The following is an 18,306-nucleotide window of genomic DNA, read 5'->3' as shown; positions in this document are numbered from 1 at the left end:
CTTCCTATGCAGGCTTAATGACCTAGAATTTGATATATAAATTATACTGACCTCAACATTGCAACTATCTTCCTGCTCTGGCCTCCTAACAGTAGTTTTTAAAAGGTCAGTGTTTTAAGAATCAGTCCTCCAACTACTTTTTATTACCAACATAATGTAGAGGCAACTGGGGGAAGTGAACCTGAATCTAAGAGTTGTCTCTCACAGCTGCTCACAACCTGTGGGTCATGACCCTGTTGTGGGAGGAATGACCTTTTCACAGGGGGTCACCTAAGACTGTATCAGGAAACAGGGATATTTATATTATAATTAATAACACTGACAAAATCTTCAGTACGCAGTAGCAATGAAAATGATTTTATGGTTGGGCTTCACCAGAACATGAGGAACTATATTAGAGACTTGCAGCATGAGGATGGGGGGAAATGACTGCACGGTCAGATTCGCCTCTGGGCATATGTCTATGCGGAATTATCTTAGTTGATGATTGATATGTCATGGCGCAGCCCCACTGTGAGTTGGAGCATCCCTAAGCAGATAGTGCTAGGCTTTATAAAATAGCTAGCTGAGTACGCACCAATGCACAAGACTGTAAGCTGAGTTCCACCTTAGTGGTTGTTGATTGGCTTCCTGCTTGAGATCCGTGGGCTGACCTCCCTCAGTGTTTGACTATGTCCTGGAAGCATACATGAAAGACATTCCTTCCTTCCCCACACTTCTATGGTCATGGAGTTTATCACAGCAACATAACGCAACCTAGAAGAGTGGGGCATCAAGTCTTGAGTGGCAGTCACCTGAACCTGTTGCCTAGGAATTGGCTCTGGCTGCAAGGAAATGATGAGACAGAACAGTTAAGCTAAAGTCAATCTATGTTGTTAGATCAAATGTATTAAATAGCTTTCATATTGGTGTTAAAAGCATGGTTTTACATCTTAATGTGAAATAATACATTTTTTTTTTGTCCATCAGCACTGATGGACAAGCTAGACTTGAAAGGTCCTCTATGCTACTGGCCTTTGAAAGTGCTGGCATCTGCAGTGAGATCCATACTAACTATCCACAGATCTCTCACTTCTCTACGCTCTCACATCCTTACTACCCACCCACCTCTCTGTGTTTGCTTGCAGGTGAGACAATGCGGATCGCCTCCTCAGAGTTTGCAGATGACCCTTGCTCTTCGGTCAAGCGTGGCACCATGGTGCGTGCAGCAAGGGCTCTGCTATCGGCTGTGACACGCTTGCTCATCCTGGCCGACATGGCAGATGTCATGAGGCTTTTATCGCATCTGAAAATTGTACGTATGGAGACTTCATGATGACCTCTGGATGGAGGGGGGGGGTGCAGCTGGGAAGGATATGCTCCACTTATAGTTAGCTTGGTTACGCTCGCTTCCCAGAGTACCACCATACTGTTCCAATAGCTCATTTATAGCCCATATTGTATTCAAAAGCTAAGCTTTATCTGAGTCAACTCCTTACCTCCAAACATACAGCTTGGAGTATATGGCCTGACATACTTAAAAGCTAGGAACCTGTCATATGCTAATGCATTTGTGCATATGTTAATATATGTTCATATACAGTATATGAACCTGCTGTAGCCTGGCAAAAAGAACAGTGCCCAGTTAGTATAGGACCACCATCAGTCTTCTTGCATCAAGCCCCTGAATTGAGCCTCTGGGTTTCTGTGCCTCTGCTAGCTCATGGAAGCCACTATTCATACCTGGCTTGTTGTCCACGGTTCCTTGTAATTCTTTTATTTTCTGTCAGGAGTTGACCCTTGTTAGGGTCACACACTTTCCCCAGATCAGAGTGTTATCTTCCTTGATCTGTGACCAAAGGCTTCCCACTGTTTTACTGTTTGCTAAATAGAATTGTGGTTGAACTTTTGCAACAAACATGAGAGAGAAAAGCATCTCTCCTCAGAATCCTGAGTCCAGCTATCACAAACTCTGGATTTTTTTTCCTAACAGCCTTGGGGCAAAAAGGCATGAAGCACATGGTTGAAGCATATGATGTCTGGATGGTTCTCATCCTTGGACAGTATTAGCTCATCCTGCCTGGAGCATCATGGTCTCCTTTTTTTTTCCCCTAGTCAAAGGGGCATGTTGTGGTTGGCGAAGTGATACAGGAGATGAGTAGCGAGTGCTCACTCACCTCACCTGTTTCATATTTGTTCAGGTAGAGGGATCAGGATAACTTATAAGGCCAAAGTATTACCTGCGATAGTGTTTTCTAGACTAGATCCCAGAATAAAGCTCATGGTTCCTAGTTTATGGGCAAACTTCCCCAAGCTTTTACTACCTCTCAAATTCTGGTTTTCTCCTTGAACTCTGTGAACTTAACCCTAAAGCAGGGTGTCACATCTCATGTTTTCCAGCAGGTCCCTGGGAAGGCAAAGGACCCCAAATGGAATGTGCTTGGGGGAGGGGGGCAGGTGTTATTAAATTTCTCTCAAAGAATATGCCCTCAAATGCCAAGGAAGACTGCTGCAAACTGTGTGAGGTTCACAGCCCAAGAAAGAACTTTACCTTTTCCAAAACCATTTAGGGAAAGAAAACAAAACAAAACAACAAACAAACAATGTTAAGAGGAACTGTCTGGGCACTAAATTCAAACTAACATGGTTTAGCCCAGGAGTGTGCTTTCAGCTCGCTGGCTTTTTGGCAGGAATGGTGCTTTCTTCTCCATGGGGAGGTCCCTGGGGCTTTCCTAGGCTGCAGTGCTGGCTGGCTCTAGCCAACCTTTTTCTCCTTAATGCATCTTTTGTAATACTAGTAATTGCACTCAACTATACTGGAGAAAAAAGTTTTATGATCTTTACACTTTACTCAGACATTAAAAGCAACATTTGATGGAAAGTATTTTTTTCTCTAGGAAGTCCTTTTGCACAGTGGGCCAATGGGACCGACCCTAAATTAACAATGAATTCTCTTCTTTATTGTAAGCAATGCTGTTCTCTCCTGGCTCTTCAAATTTAAGACTATTTCTCTTTTCATTATCATTGTTTTATATATGTGTGTGTGGATAGATTGAGAGACAGACAGACAGACAGAGAGCTTACTGAGTTCATTTAGTGCCCTTTATATGCAGGTGTGTTTATGACTGATTATTCGGCTATACTATCAGCATGCTAGTCCATGCAGAACACCAATTTCCCCCAACAACTACACTTGCCTGAATGTCTTCACCTGAGGTCAGGATCTTTTGAATCCCCCCCCCCCACACACACACACACAAGGGTTGTCATTGTCAGATGCAGGTCTTGTTGAGGCAATCATAGTTTTGAGATTTTAAGTGTACCACTTCCTTGTTAGACACTCTCTAAATGCAGATGTCCTTACCTGGTCCTCTGGCTCCCAAAATCTTCCCTCTCTGGAAGTATCCAGCAGGAATGCAGTCTCGGTCTTCTGACCTTTTCTTTGTGTCCCCTGAGGATTCAGTATAGAGGTTGCAAGTGTATCAACGGGTTTCCATTTTCTGCATTTGGCCCAGTTGTCCATCTCTATAGTACTGTCCATCTGTCTTCAACACCAGATACTCTCTTTGATCAGGTCTCTCAATTTCTCTCTCCGCTTCCTCCCCATCCCTCTTTCTCCCTCCCTCTCCCCCTCCCTCCCTCCCTCTCTCTTTCTCTCCCCCTCCCCTCCTCTCCTTCCCTCTCCCCCTCCCCTACTCTACCTCCCTCTCATCCTCCTTCCCTTCCTCCCTTCCTCCCTTCCTCCCTTCCTCCCGTCCTCCCTTCCTTCCTTCCTNNNCCTCCCTCCCTCCCTCCCTCCCTCCTTCCCTCCTCCCTTCCCTCCCTCCTCTCACCTGCTCTTTTGGCCAGTGCTATTAACTAATACTTCTGCAGCCCCCTTGTAATGTCAATTGTGTTTTGTCCTCCACACACCAGATTGAGGGAGGTTAAAGAAAGGATTTAGCACAAAATCATGCAAAGGTCATCCCAGCACCATTAAGTGGGCCTGTCATGCTCTAGGTAGTAAAATTAAAAGTGATCTTAGACTAGATAATGCATTTGTTCTCAGACAGCAGCAACAGAAAAGGTGGAATGTTGCCATCTTGTGGACACATCTGGAACCGCGTTTTCGGGAGCTAGCACTGACTTGGGGTGAAGGGTTGTGTCCCATCTTGAGTTCCTATCAGTCCTGATGTCATTGCATAGAACTACCCTTTGAAGACAAAGCCCCTGCCCAAACTAGCATATACAAACAAAAGTCACTCTAAATAAACATGGCACGTTTGGTTTTTCCCTGAGTCATGTTGTTAGTGAAAAGCATAGTCTCTGGAAATATTACATATACCTATTTATTTTATAAAGATTAAGAACATGAGAAGCTATTGTCTAATGGCTGCTGAAGTAGAGCAAGGCAGCTTTCTTCAGATGCAGACCCTGGAATATTGCCCATGTTCTGGTGCATGGCTCTGAAACCACACACAAGCAGGAGGCACTAGGTAGACTATGTTGTTTAAAACCAGAGGGTGTGGGAATGAGAGGAGATGGTGAAGGAGGTCAGGGCAGATGCCAAGGGAGGAGTCACAAGTGGAAATGCTAGAATTGTTTCTCAGTATGCATGAGATTCTCTTTCTTTGGGTAGTTTTGGTTTTTGGTTTTTGGTTTTGTTTTGTGTTTGTTTGTGTTTGTTTGTTTGTTTGTTTTGAGACAGGGTTTCTCTATGTAGCTCTGGCTGTCCTGAAACTCACTCTTTAGTACAGGCTGGCCTCGAACTCTGAGATCCACCTGCTTCTGCCTTCCAAGTGCTGGGATTCTCAAAGACTCAATAAAAATATATTAAAAGCAAAAGTGCATGCACAAGATTAACTAGCCAAAATCCCAGAATTGAAGTGGGGAGCATAAAACCCCACACCCTGCTCTGGAGATTTTACAGTGGAATGGCGCTAGGGGAGAGAGCATCCATTTTCTTCAGGGATGCAGCTATCCAGTCCAGTAGGTTGTCCTATACCCATATACACTACGTGGACTCTGGGTTTTAATAAAGGGCCCATGAAATCAGAAAAAAAAATAGTTTGAGGGGAGAGGACTTGATAAAGTGCACTGTGAACATGTCCACAATTCTCAAGCAATAGCAAAGGAAAAAAGGAAAACAACAACAACAACAACGCACACACACACACACACACCAGCATTTACATGTGTTAATGCAGCTGGTTATAACCTATCTGGCTCTTTTTCACTTTTCTTTTCCAAATATACAAGTCTCTTTAGCATATGGTAATACAAATGAGGCGAGAAAAATACCACTAAGTTCTTTGTTTCTTGCTTTATTGTTGTTGTTGATGATGAGGATGAGGATGATGATGATACCAAATGACTGGCAAGAAGCCACTTAAGGCTGAAGGAGATATTTGCCTAACAGTTTCAAAGGATCTAGCCCACCATGGAGGGAAAGGTATGGCCACAGGTGACTCCATAGTAACAAGTATGCATAGCTGCCATAGGATCGCTTGGCCTCATATCTTAGAACAGGAAATACATGACTAATGGGAATATGGGACAGGCTATAAAACCTCATGCCCACTCCTTAGTGACCACTTCTTCCAATAAAGCCCTACCTTCTAATTGTGCCACCACCTTCCAAAGCACTATTGTTAACTGGGAAACAAATGTTCTAACACAGGAGCCAATAGGACAGTCCCCACTGGAGCCGCAACAGGGTTTTCTCATCAGAGTTAAGAAGTAATTCCATTCCTTGGTTGGCTCAGAACTATGGAATACCAGCAAGCCCCTGCAGTGTTACCTGCTAATGGCTAATTTACCTCAAGCATTCCACTTTGCTTTTAGGCCATGTGCCAAATGTGTTGATGCTCATCCTTTCCAGATATAGATTCCTTTCCTGCCCTAGTAATTTACAAGAACAGAGAGGGAGTTAGCCTCTCTGAAATTCCTGTTCATGGTTCTCTGTCAGTAGTTCACTAATTATGAAATAGTGTTGACTTATTTTTCTAGAACACCCAACCTCATCTTCTGCTTTATATCCCAATTTGTAATTATTGGAAAATTGAGTGATCTTGAGCAAATGCCAGGCAAGCGTCTAAAAAGTAGTAAAGTCACAGAGGCTCTGAGAGGTTGGGTAATTCCTACATATATAGATAGGCATATATATAGTCTGTGTAGTATATGTGTATATATATATATATATATATATAGATATATAGATATATACTACAATATGTGTATATGTACAATATATATAATACAGTATGCACACACATACACACACATATATACATACATATATATGGAGTTCTTTGTCTTTAAATACAGGCATTTTTGTTGTCCAAAGTAAGTCCTCTATTCTCTCATGCAAATGCGTGCATGTGTTTTTTTAGAGCATCCTTCTCTTTCTGTGTTGTATTAAAGATTCATAGGGCTGAAGAAAGGTTTTGCTGCTGCTGCTGCTGCTGCTGCTGCTGCCGTTGGTGGTGGTGGTGGTGGTGCTGCTGCTGCTACTGCTGCTGCTGCTGCCCCAGATTCAGAAGGGCAGTTGTAATCAGCAGGTGACATAGTTCCAAAGCTGTGTTATCACCCACACGAGGAATAGCTGTGCAGTGCCCGGCAAGCTAATCACTTGCTCATCAGACACTATTGAGAATACTCGGTAACAATAATCACTTCTCTTGCTGAAGTTGCTGGGGAACTCATTTCTTAGCCAAACACCTGGTACATCATGGAGTCAATTGACAGTGTCAGTGTGCTACGTTGACATGTGGCATTTAGGGATTTTAAAGGAAATCTCACATTTTAATCAGTGATGGGGAACAAGGGCAGTGCTTTCCCTGAGTCTCTGATTTAATGTAATCAAGTTACATTGTGAAGTTGTTTGCATGAGTAGATAGCCTTATATACCAACTCATTGAGACCCATGGGCTCCAATAAAACAAACACTTTGTCACTAGTCCCAATCTCCTGTCTCAAAAATTAAGCTGTTAGCTATCAAATAATTTCTTTCTCAAACATAAAGTAATAAACTATAAAATAGTAAACGTTCGTTCGGTTTCTTAAGGTGGTCATAATTTCTTATTGACCAGATGGAATTCAGATATCCTATAGTTTTTGAACATTGATACTAAGTGGAATTATGGCTAATGTTGATTTTCAACTTGACAACCCTGGAAAGGGGCAACCTCGAGTGAAGAATTGCCTCCATCAAATTGAGCTATGGATGTGTCCCTGGGCAGTTATGTGACTGGCAATTAATGCTGGAGGCCTAACCCACCAATTGTAGTCTCAAACTGAGGCAGGTAAACCTGGACTGTATAAGAAAGCCAGCTGCCTGGGAACCTGGAAGCAACCTAGCAATGTAACTCTGTGGTCCCTGATTTAGGTTTCTGTCCCAAGTTACTCCTTTAGTTTCCCTTGAGGATGAGCTGTAATTTACAAAATGGTATTAATATTTTCCTCCCCAACTGGCTTTTGGAGAATGTTTTATCACCTCAATAAAAACCAAACTAGAACCCAGTGCAGCCTCAGGTTATCTATGCAGATTAATGCAGCCTAGGTGATGTACTATTTCTCGACGATTTTTAGTCTTGTGCCTCCATTGCAGGTCATGTACCTGAATGGGAACATGGGATCAATATAAAACCACAGAAGAGACCTTGAAGAATTCTAAATGATCAACTCTGATCATGACATCTAAATACACCAATGACTGAGCAGATTTCAATGCCTTCTCTAGAATGTTCAGTCTTTTCAATCATCTCTGCACAGATTACAACTGTGAGGGACAAGGGATGCCTGGCTGAGATGCTCCCACTTTGACCTGTGCTGTCGAAGACAAGTGGATGTCTATGATAGCACAGGGGATGAGGGGCCTTTAATGAGGAGAAATGGCAGCTGCTACTAAGTACCTTCATACTTTCATTTCCCAGGATTCCCATGTCTCTGTTCTGATGCATTTCCTTCCCAAGTTAACCCTACAATGGTACCTGTGGCAATGGCAGGCTCAGCCTTCCCAGAGGAGCCTAAGAAGCCTGTATGCTCTCTGCAGCTTCATTTCTACCTCCTGCTCCCCTCACCTGCAGACATCTCTGGATAAGAGAGATCTTTCTTCAAAATATGGGTTCAAACCCAAATCAGTTTGATCCTACTTCCATAGCCCTCTCCATACCTGCATATTTATACTCTTCACGGAGAATCCTAGGCAAGTACTTGGATAGCATCCCCAGCCCTTACACCATAGAAGAACTGCCTTTTACTCAGCTGGTAGCCACAGAACCCTGAAGTCGGGAAATATTTGAAAGTAACGCATTTTTTTGGTTCATAGGAGCCAATTTCCTTTCCTTAGTCATCTAAAAATGTGTCTCTTCTCAAAATTAAAAACTTAATTTAAGTAACTTTGAGTTACTTTCCACAATTCAGTAATATCTATCATCTATCTATCTAGTTATCTATCTATCTATCTATCTATCATCTATCTATCTATCTATCTATCTTCATACCTATTTATCATCTGCCTATACATCCTCCCATCCATGGCTCCATTGTTCGATCAACCTACCCTTTCAACCCTCTTATCATGAGCCTTGACAGATAGACCCACAGATCAGACTTTGGTTCCCATTTCCCCCGTTTCTATGGAACATGGTATATGTTTTGAGCAGGGATTCTTCTTCAAAACTTGAATAGATGAAGTTTCAGATCCTTATAGGATTCAAGCCAAGTATGACTCAAGCTACCTGTATGTTAACATGACTAGTGGTTTAGTGGAATTTTTCCCTCCAAATTACTTCATTGAATTATAAGTTTCATAATTATTAGAAATTCTAAACAGAATCTGGATAATTCAAAGAAAACCAATAAGAAAAAATATGCATAACACAAGGAAATAAATATTCTAAATTGGGCTGTCTAAGAACTGGTAAGAATCCTGGGGTATAGTATTAGAAAACCATTCCTGAATTTAACACCCTCTGTGATAATTATTCAGATCCATCCCTGAAACCAGATTTTAATGTCCCAAAAAAAGATTTACAGATTACATAAGCAGCAGGGACACTCTGGCTGCCAAGAGGGTCCACTCCATGGTGCTATTGACGGCAAAGTTTAAATGATTATAAATCATTTAAAAAAGGAGAGGCATTGCTGACTCATTATTATATAGATTTGAGACATGAGCTTCTTATTAACCTATGGCAACATGTTAAATAGGCCATTCCAAGCAATAAAATGTAGTTTGCATTGAATTCCTAAGAAAGCCCTACACAGCAGCTGTTCTTCATTCTTTTCCTTGGGTGTTATTAGGGCTTGGGTAGAGTAAAAAAAATAATGGCTCTGATGAGATTAATTATCATTTACATGTTTATAATGAGATAGACGATTATGAAGAATTACCATAGATAAAAGTGAAAATTTATTTTATATATATTTTTAGTGTCCAGATTGAAGAACCTGCTGGCATGCATTCATTAGTATGGAAAATTGTTTGCCTCCCTGCCAAGTTTCCTTTACTGAATGAGGTTGCCTGTCAGGTAGAGCGAAAGTTCTATCACGCCTCTGGGATAGCAGACTTGCTGACACTCATTATCACTGGCTTATGTGTTGTTCCCTCACCCAGTGACACTTGATCAGTACTGGGTCTCAGTCACTTGTGTGTGAGAGCAATGAGCTTAAACAGAACTGAGGTCCCCTTATTCAGAATGGAACACACCTTCTGGCCATCTTTTTCCTCATTTGTATCTCAATATTATCAAACCACACCCTGTTTGTATATACTGTGACTTGACTATAATGTAGCCCTACAGCCCATAAGCAATCTGTTCTGGGTTTCCTCCGTTTCCCATCCATTTTTCAGAATCCCTGAGCCTTTCTCGGGAGCCTTCATTTGACTCTACTTCTTAATCTGGCTCTTTCACATTTTTAACAGTTATTTTTTACTTAGTATACAACACAATGTGTTTTGTAATGACTCACTCATATAGTGCATTGTTGGCCTGTGTTCTCATCCTGCAACGGTCCTTCCAGGTTGGGCCTCTATGTTCTCCAACATTTGCCATGCATTCATCTATTCATCTCATATATCTCTCATAGGCTTTCATGTTCCTTCTTCCCATGCCCATGCTCCTTTTGACACTTTCTCCTCATATGGCCATATATATATATACTCACATAGATACTCACATAGTATATATATATATATACTCATAGTATATATATATATATATATATATATATATATATATATGTATATACTCACAAAGATAGATAGATAGATAGATAGATAGATAGATAGATAGATAGATGATTACTAGGCCCCTGAATATTAGGGAAAACATGGGGTCTTTGTCTTCTTTGAGTTTGTTCCCTGGGTATATAACCAATTAACTCTATGTCAACACCTACAGAGATAAGTACTCATGCTTACAGGATACTGTTTATCAGAGCTAAGATATGGAACCAGTCCCGATATCAATCAACAGATGGGCAGATAAAGAAATGCAAGTAAATGCACAGAATTGAACTTCACTCATGTGCAAAGATGAATGAAATTACATTTTCAAGAAAATATATGGAGCTGAATATTTTCCGTTCATACAAAATAAAGCAGACTTTCTTCATGTTTAAAAACTTTTAAGTTGGCATAAATGACTTTGTTCCATGGCTTATCCTCTTATAGATGTGTTCTTATTTAGCTGTTTCAATTGATACGCTTATTTCTACAAAGATGCCACAAGACAGTGACTTCGTAGATTACCTAGTAAAGTATCTTTCTTTTATGACTGCCCTGCCTAGGGATCCATCCCATTTGCAGACAACAAACCCATACACTATTGCTGATGCAAAGAAGTGCTTGCTGACAGGAGCCTGGTATAGCTGTCCCCTGAGGGGCTCTGCCAAGAGCCTGACCAATACAAATGCAGATGCCTGCAGTCAACCTTCTGACTGAGCACAGCGACCTCAATGGAGGAATTTGGGAAGAATTGAAGGAGCTGAAGGGGTTTGCAACCCCATAGGAAGAACAACAGTATCAGCCAACCAGACCACACACACACACACACACACACACACACACAGAGCCCCCAGGGACTAAACCACCAACCAAAGAGTACACATAGGGGGACCCACGGCTTCAACTACATATATAACAGAGGATTGCCTTATCTGGCATCAATGGAAGGGGACACTCTTGGTCCTGTGTCGGCTCAATGCCCCAGTGTAGGGAAATGCTTGGCTGGTGAGGCAGGAGTGGGAGGATTGGTGAGGGAGCATCCTCATAGAAGTAGTTCGAAGGGAAGATGGGCTAGAGGGTTTGCAGAGGGGAAACTGGGAAGGAGGATAACATTTAAAATGTAAATCAATAAAATAACCAATAAAAACGTTTTTAAGTTTTTAAATACTTATTGATAATTTTATCATTATATATAAAGAATATGCAAAATACTTTATTATGTACACCTTCATTATAATTTCTTGTCTCTCTCACAATTCCACTGAAGAACACCTTTCCTCTTCTCCAGCAGCCATTGGCTGCCAGTCAGGAAGGAGACAGGCCTCATGAGTCCCTTCATTCATTCACGGAGAAACATACCAGGCCTGATCTTGTTCTGAAATTCTAGATGCTATGTCATGTTTAGAAGGTAGCATTGTGTAGCAGCTCTCCTTCCAATCTTTGAGGTCTTCCATTCTTTCTCCCTCCTCTCCCACAATGTTCTCTAGACTTTGTGGCTGTAATGTAGTTGCCCTGTTTAAGACCAGCCAACCAATATCCACCTATTTTCAACGATTCATTTTAATTGACTTCACAGGGATAACATGGAGACTGGAACCAGTTGTGGGATTTTCCATATCATATTAAAGTTCAGGTTGTTTAGTAAGTATGAAGACTTTAGTGCCCCCAAATACTTCACACACACACACACACACACACACACACACACACACTACTACTACTAGTTGTATTGAAATTGATAGTTCAGATCAAATGGAACCAAGAAAAGCCCACTGAGGAGGCTGAGGGAATCTGAAGGCACACACATCATTAGTTTGGTATGGCTGCTGTTACTCAGACCTTTCTATTCCCATGCCACTCAACTGGACACCACCTGAAAGTGACAACAGAATTTTAATTCCACTTGCTTCCAGATGTGTGCTGTCTCCTTTTTACATGACAAGGTCAAACTGCATAACCTCAGCCTGAGTTCCTGATTCAGAAGTCTTGACAAGAGTGGGTGATAATTCCGTCTTTCCAAATTTTTCAGCAGCACAGGAGTTTCTGCATCTGGGAGAGCTAGAAGGATTTGTTTTAAAATTCTATACTTTTCCCGGTGTATGTGTGCATTTTTCCTTGGCATTTCTACTTTACAGTGGAACGCTATATTCCCTACCACATTCATAACTCAATTAAACAGATCTTATAGCAGCTTTGTATATGTGCTTTAGGAGTTCAACTGCTAGTTTGAGTTACGTAACATATTCTGTAAATTTTTTAAATGTTTTAAAAATTGTGTTACATAAAGGAATGTGAATTCAGGTACCTGTGGATTTCAGAGGTGCCAGGCCCCTGAAACAGGACTTATAGGTGTTTGTGAGATGCCCAATGTGTGTGTGTGCAGAAGACAAAGCTTGGGTGCTCTACAGCAGTCTCTGCTCTTTACTCCCAGCTCATATCCCTGGTCCTTGCTCGGTAAATCTTGGAAAAATATGAATTTGACTATAGGCAATTGTTAAGTATGCTTTGACTTACTGTTCCAGTATGAATACATATTCATGTTTTCTTTACAAGATACCATATTTAATATTTAAATACAATATTCTAATTAATATGTTGTGTATTTTTCTATTTCAGGTTGAGGAGGCCTTGGAAGCAGTCAAAAATGCTACAAATGAACAAGACCTTGCAAACCGCTTTAAAGAGTTTGGGAAAGAGATGGTGAAACTGAACTATGTAGCAGCAAGACGGCAGCAGGTGGGACATTTTGGAAATGTTGCTGGGGATGGACAAATCTAAGTAACTGTGGCTCTACACAAGTTGCTTCTGCTTGTGATTAAATGCTCCATGAACCTAACATCTAAAAGGCTTTCCTGCTTTGGCCATTGGTGCCATATGGGGATTCAGGTATTGTCTTGTTGCTGCCTATAGGTCACAGAGCACCATTTTTCACTGATGAGATCAGGGGCCCAGTCTCACCACACATGCATGAAGAGCTCCAGGTCAAATGAAAATACAGCAGCCTGGGCTGTGGTCCTGTGTACTCTCTGGATGCCACTGATTGCTCCCAAACCAAATCTCTTTATTCTATGTACACCAGAAGATGCTGACGGCAGCAGACACTTAGGCAGGATTTTAGTTTGTGTGATGTATTTCACACAATAGATTCTCCCGAATAAGTCTGTTGTTTGATGTCTGTCCAGTGTTAGTCCACTGGGCAGTCACTCTTAAGTGTGTGTTTTTGTAGAGGGCAGGCTGTTTCTCAGGGAAACAACTGGATATAATATTAAATATCAAAGGACTGAGGGAGAGGGAGTCAGGGGTGCTGGAAGTTAGATAGAAGTGCACCATGTGGTGTCTGGTCTTGTTATAGAGTATTTGACTGCTATTGTAAGCTTGTTGCTCAAAGTTCAGTATTCACATCTAAGATGTCTGCTTTAGCATCGTTCTAAATATTTTGCTGAAATAGAAGCAGTGGGAGGGTATAAACAGACTGGATAGGAGGCAGCAATGGTCTCCATCACTGAGAAGAAATGAAGGCGGATGAAACATAAAGGAAGGAAATGTGTTTTGAAAAGCTGTCTTTGCTTCAGAGGTGAGACGTGCAAAGTTATTTCTCTGCCAGTTAAATGAGCCAACGCAACTCAGGATAGAGTATATAAAAGCAAACTTATTGGGAAACAGCTCTCGGGGTGGACTAGTTCACTGTTCTCAAGAAACTAGACTAGGGATGTTGCCATGAGGAGGAAGACTGGGAGAAGAAAGAGAAACATAGAAAGCAGGCAGACAGAGAGAGGGAGAAAAGAGAGAGAAGTGGGAAAGACCTAAAATGTCTGGATTGTATAGAATGGAGTCCCTGGGGGAAGGGCAGTCCAGCCCCTGGGCTGGAAAGTTCTGGGTTGGGGGCAGGGTATACCAGGTAGTAACTGAGGAATTCTGGAGAAATTGGAGACCAGGTCTGCTTTGGTATGTAAAATATCCACCTTAGCCAGTAGTCCTGGGTCTGAAACCCAACAAAAAGTGTGTGAATGACAGCAATGAGTTTCCTTCAAAGCTCTGGTATAAGCAAATGAGTAGAGAGCAGCAGTCTGATTGACACGAAGAAGATTGAATGGGGCCTAATTAGGGTTAGAAATCAATATTCGACCTTTACAGGCACAGTTTTGAGATGCTTAAGACATCCACACTGAAGCTTCAGGTGGGGAGAAAGTTTCAGGCTGGAGACGGAAGCAGAGCCAGGTAGTGAGGAGCTCGTATCAGAGCTGATAAGGACATCCCTAGGAGACATCTAATGAATGCAACTCACTCATTGCCTGCTAATTCAGATTTCTTCTGTAAAATTTAGCAGAAAGAACTAAAACCCAGAGGAAAGTACATTGCTCATTGAGCTTATGGCTTTCCTCCCTCCTGTTAACATAAATAATCACTATGACCCTGTGAGTGTCACTATGGGCACCACGTTATTTGCGTTTATCTTTTCTCCTTGGTTTTGATCAAGCTCAGGCCATTTGATCAAGATCATACATTTTAGGCAAGTTCTCAATCAACGATTACATCATGGTTGGTACATGTAAAAAAATAAGTTAAAGAACTACAAAGATGGCTCAGAGTCTAAGAGCGCTGGCTGCTGTTTTAGAGGTCCTGAGCTCCATTCCCAGCAATGGATAATGGGCTCTGATGCCCTCTTCTGGCATACAGTTGTATATTCGGATAGAGCACTCATACATAATATACGTAAATTAATTAGATAATCTAAAAACAAAGAGAAACAACTTACTCGTCACAGAATGGATATGCAAAAGTGACTGTTGCAATAGTTAATTCAACATTTGATGTATTCTAGTTATATGAATAAAAAACATTGCCTAAAATATCTTTGTGAAGAAACATTACACCCTTATTTTTTATTTTTTGTTTTTTTGTTTTTTTTTTTGTTTTTTGGGGGGTTTTTTGGGGGTTTTTTGTTGTTTTTTTGTTTTGTTTTTTTGGGTTTTTTTGTTTTTTTTTTGTTTTGTTTTGTTTTGTTTTTTTGGTTTTTTGAGACAGGGTTTCTCTGTGTAGCCCTGGCTGTCCTGGAGCTCACTCTGTAGACCAGGCTGGCCTCGAACTCAGAAATTCACCTGCCTCTGCCTCCCAAGTTCTGGGATTAAAGGCGTGTGCCACCATGCCCCGCTCACCCTTATTTTTGAAGATACTTTTATTTTTATACAATGCATAATTATACATGTAAATTCATGTATACAACTACATTCACTTATATGTATATAAATACATGCATAAATACATACATACATACATACATACATACATACACATGTACCTTCAGGAATAGGCTTTATGGCCCAGATATTGAGGAATTACTAAGGCCCTATGTGGCTATTCACAGGGTTCTGCTAATTGTAGGGCTTAACATTGTGAAAGGGTTCTGATCATTGCAGACCAGAGACTGCACTGCAATATTGCAATATTTGTTACCTATTTTTTTTCACCTTGGAGGCTCAAATAATCCTTTTTAGAGACTAGGTTTGCTGACATGTATTTCAAAATTCTTAAACAAAAGAGAGTGCATAGTTTAGGTAGCTGTTATTTAGTGTAATCTAGTATTGACTACTCCAGATGCCACAATGTTCTTTTCTCAGAATCATTTTATCCATAAAGAATAAAAGAGCTGTTATTTATTCAAGACGATCTATGTGTTACCTACAAAATGAGCAAATACAAAGAGACCCACATTGGATCAAATATTATTTACTGGTGTTTAACCGCTGAGAGACTCTTCACCCAGATATATTCAGCTGACAAACTTACTTGGCTCTCAGCTAACAGCAACTCTTTAGCATTTCCACGAATGACGAGGACAATGTCTCAGATGTGCTCTTAAAAGCTGAAAGAACAGCAAACCCTGAGTGGTTTCCATTTGAGAAAAACAGATCACAGTTGGCCTATTATCTTTCTAGTCTTTAAATTTTATGTTTTATAGGGCTAGTGAAATGGCCTTCCATTTAAGAGCACTTGCTACTCTTGAGAGTATCTGAGTTCAGTTCCCAGTACTCATGCCAGATGACTCAAAACAGTTTGTAACTATAGTAACTTTGGCTAAGGGATCCAATCCTCTTTCCAGGTTCCCCAAAGGCTCTAATAAATATCATGTACACACACACACACACACACACACACACACACACACACACACAAAACAACCAGAAAACCACGCCCTACACATCCAAAAAGAAGTAAATCTTTAAAAATGATGACAAACTTGCCATTAGAGACAGATAAGATAAAGAAACCTTTTGCAAGTAATAGTGAAATGAAGCTGATAAATGAAGCAATAATCAGCTTTGGCTTCCCTTGTTTGTAAGTACACTGCACATAAGCAGAATCAAGCATGTTACTAGGGGTCTGATGTCAGGTTTCCCATCTGCTGAGAACAAACCCTATGGTTCCTACCATTCACTTACCTCTGTGATGTCCTGATGGTTTGCAGTCTTTCAGCAATGTTGGTTTCTTAAATCCCTCTTAGCTGGCAGATACTGTGTTGATGACTAAAGAGTCAGCAATAGATCAAGATAGACAGGGCCCACAGCTGACATGAGAAATCCCATGGAGGAGTGAAGCATCCTTACAAGGTCGCTATAGTGATACCTGATGCATACTGATGACTGGGTACAAGTCTTGTAGAAGAAGGCACTTGGGTGGATTGGTTAGAAAATTGGTTTTTAAAAGATGAGCTAGGAACATGGACTCTCATATGATCATGTAAGTTAGACATCAGCTATTGTCTTAGACATTTCACAAAGAAAGGACAGTTTTTGTGTAACTCTGGAAGCTAGAAATATTACAAGGGAGAAAGGGGTTTCTAAAATCCACAATATGTCCATGACCCTAGGGTTCTAAGTCCCCCAACAAAACCTTGCATGGAAGCCTTATGTGTGTGTTCTGTATTTCCCACAGGAGCTGAAGGACCCTCACTGTAGGGATGAGATGGCTGCAGCCCGTGGAGCTCTGAAGAAGAATGCCACCATGCTATACACAGCCTCCCAAGCCTTCCTCCGGCATCCAGATGTTGCTGCTACAAGGGCCAACCGAGATTATGTATTTAAACAAGTCCAAGAGGCCATCGCTGGCATCTCCAGTGCTGCTCAGGCCACCTCCCCCACCGATGAAGCCAAAGGCCACACAGGCATCGGCGAGCTGGCTGCAGCCCTGAATGAGTTTGATGTAAGCACCAAGCTCATGCATACAGAATGTGCACTTATCACATATATGTGTACATATATATGTTATATGTATATTGCAGTACACATACATAGGTGCATGGAGAATATATTGATTTTCTGCTCTTAGATTTTTTTTTGGTAGGAAGATAACATGTTTTTTGGATTTCCTGTTAATGGAAATCTAAAATATGGGCAGAGTCTAGCATATTAATCTTTAAAGTATATAACAACCATGTTTAAATGATCCAGATCTCTTTCAGGTAGAAAGAATAGTCACTTCTAAGAAATTCAGATTATCAATTTCATTATAAAGGGGACAAACATTGCAGGCAGCTGGGCTTAGCTTGCATCTATACTGTGTCTCAGAGGAAAACAGTCCTTCATAGCTTTGGTTTAAGTCAATGACCAGCAAATTCCATGACCCTAAACCCCACCTAGGGATGTAGTCTTTGTTTGAGTGCCCCTCTCAGGAGTACCAGTTGCAAGTCCCATAAAAGACAACGTCCTGCATCTGTTCCTGCTAATGGCATATCCTAAGCGGTAAGAGGGAGATGTTCTATGCCTGTAAGTGCATGAGAGGGTGCAGGCAGCAGCAGCTAAGGATGACATCATATCTCCAAGATCCAGATATGGATGTGCTCATCCGTGTCTGCATTTATTCTCTGTCACGTGATCCTGCATAAGCTGTAAAAGATAAGAAGACTTACAAATACCTAGGCTCTGCATTCATGGGTATTTTCTTCTACAGTGGAAATGGGAGGAAGGGAGTACAAAAAGAAATAGAACAGAATTTACAGAAGGTTAAAAAAAAAGAAAGAAAGGAAAAGGAAAGAACAAAAGGACAGGACAGGACAGGACAGGGCAGGACAGGACAAGACAGGGAAGGGAGAGGAGAGGAGAGGAGAGGAGAGGAGAGGA

At 41.2% G+C, this 18,306-nt stretch overlaps 1 protein-coding gene across 4 annotated transcripts in view; it reads left to right on the top strand.

Moving 5' to 3' along the window:
- Positions 1-18,306, top strand: part of Ctnna2 (catenin alpha 2) — a 1,082,633-nt gene that overhangs the window by 314,353 nt on the left and 749,974 nt on the right. For all 4 annotated transcript variants that reach the window (XM_021164215.1, XM_021164216.1, XM_021164213.1 and 1 more), the window contains 3 exons: positions 1,128-1,294; positions 12,806-12,925; positions 17,123-17,389. In XM_021164215.1, coding sequence (XP_021019874.1) covers positions 1,128-1,294; positions 12,806-12,925; positions 17,123-17,389 — 554 coding nt within the window. The remainder of the gene's footprint in view (positions 1-1,127; positions 1,295-12,805; positions 12,926-17,122; positions 17,390-18,306) is intronic.

Source organism: Mus caroli, chromosome 6 (assembly GCF_900094665.2).
Source record: "Mus caroli chromosome 6, CAROLI_EIJ_v1.1, whole genome shotgun sequence".
Classification (NCBI taxonomy): Eukaryota; Metazoa; Chordata; class Mammalia; order Rodentia; family Muridae; genus Mus; species Mus caroli.
Note: the sequence above shows the minus strand (reverse complement) of the source record. Positions and strands in the feature narration are given on the sequence as shown.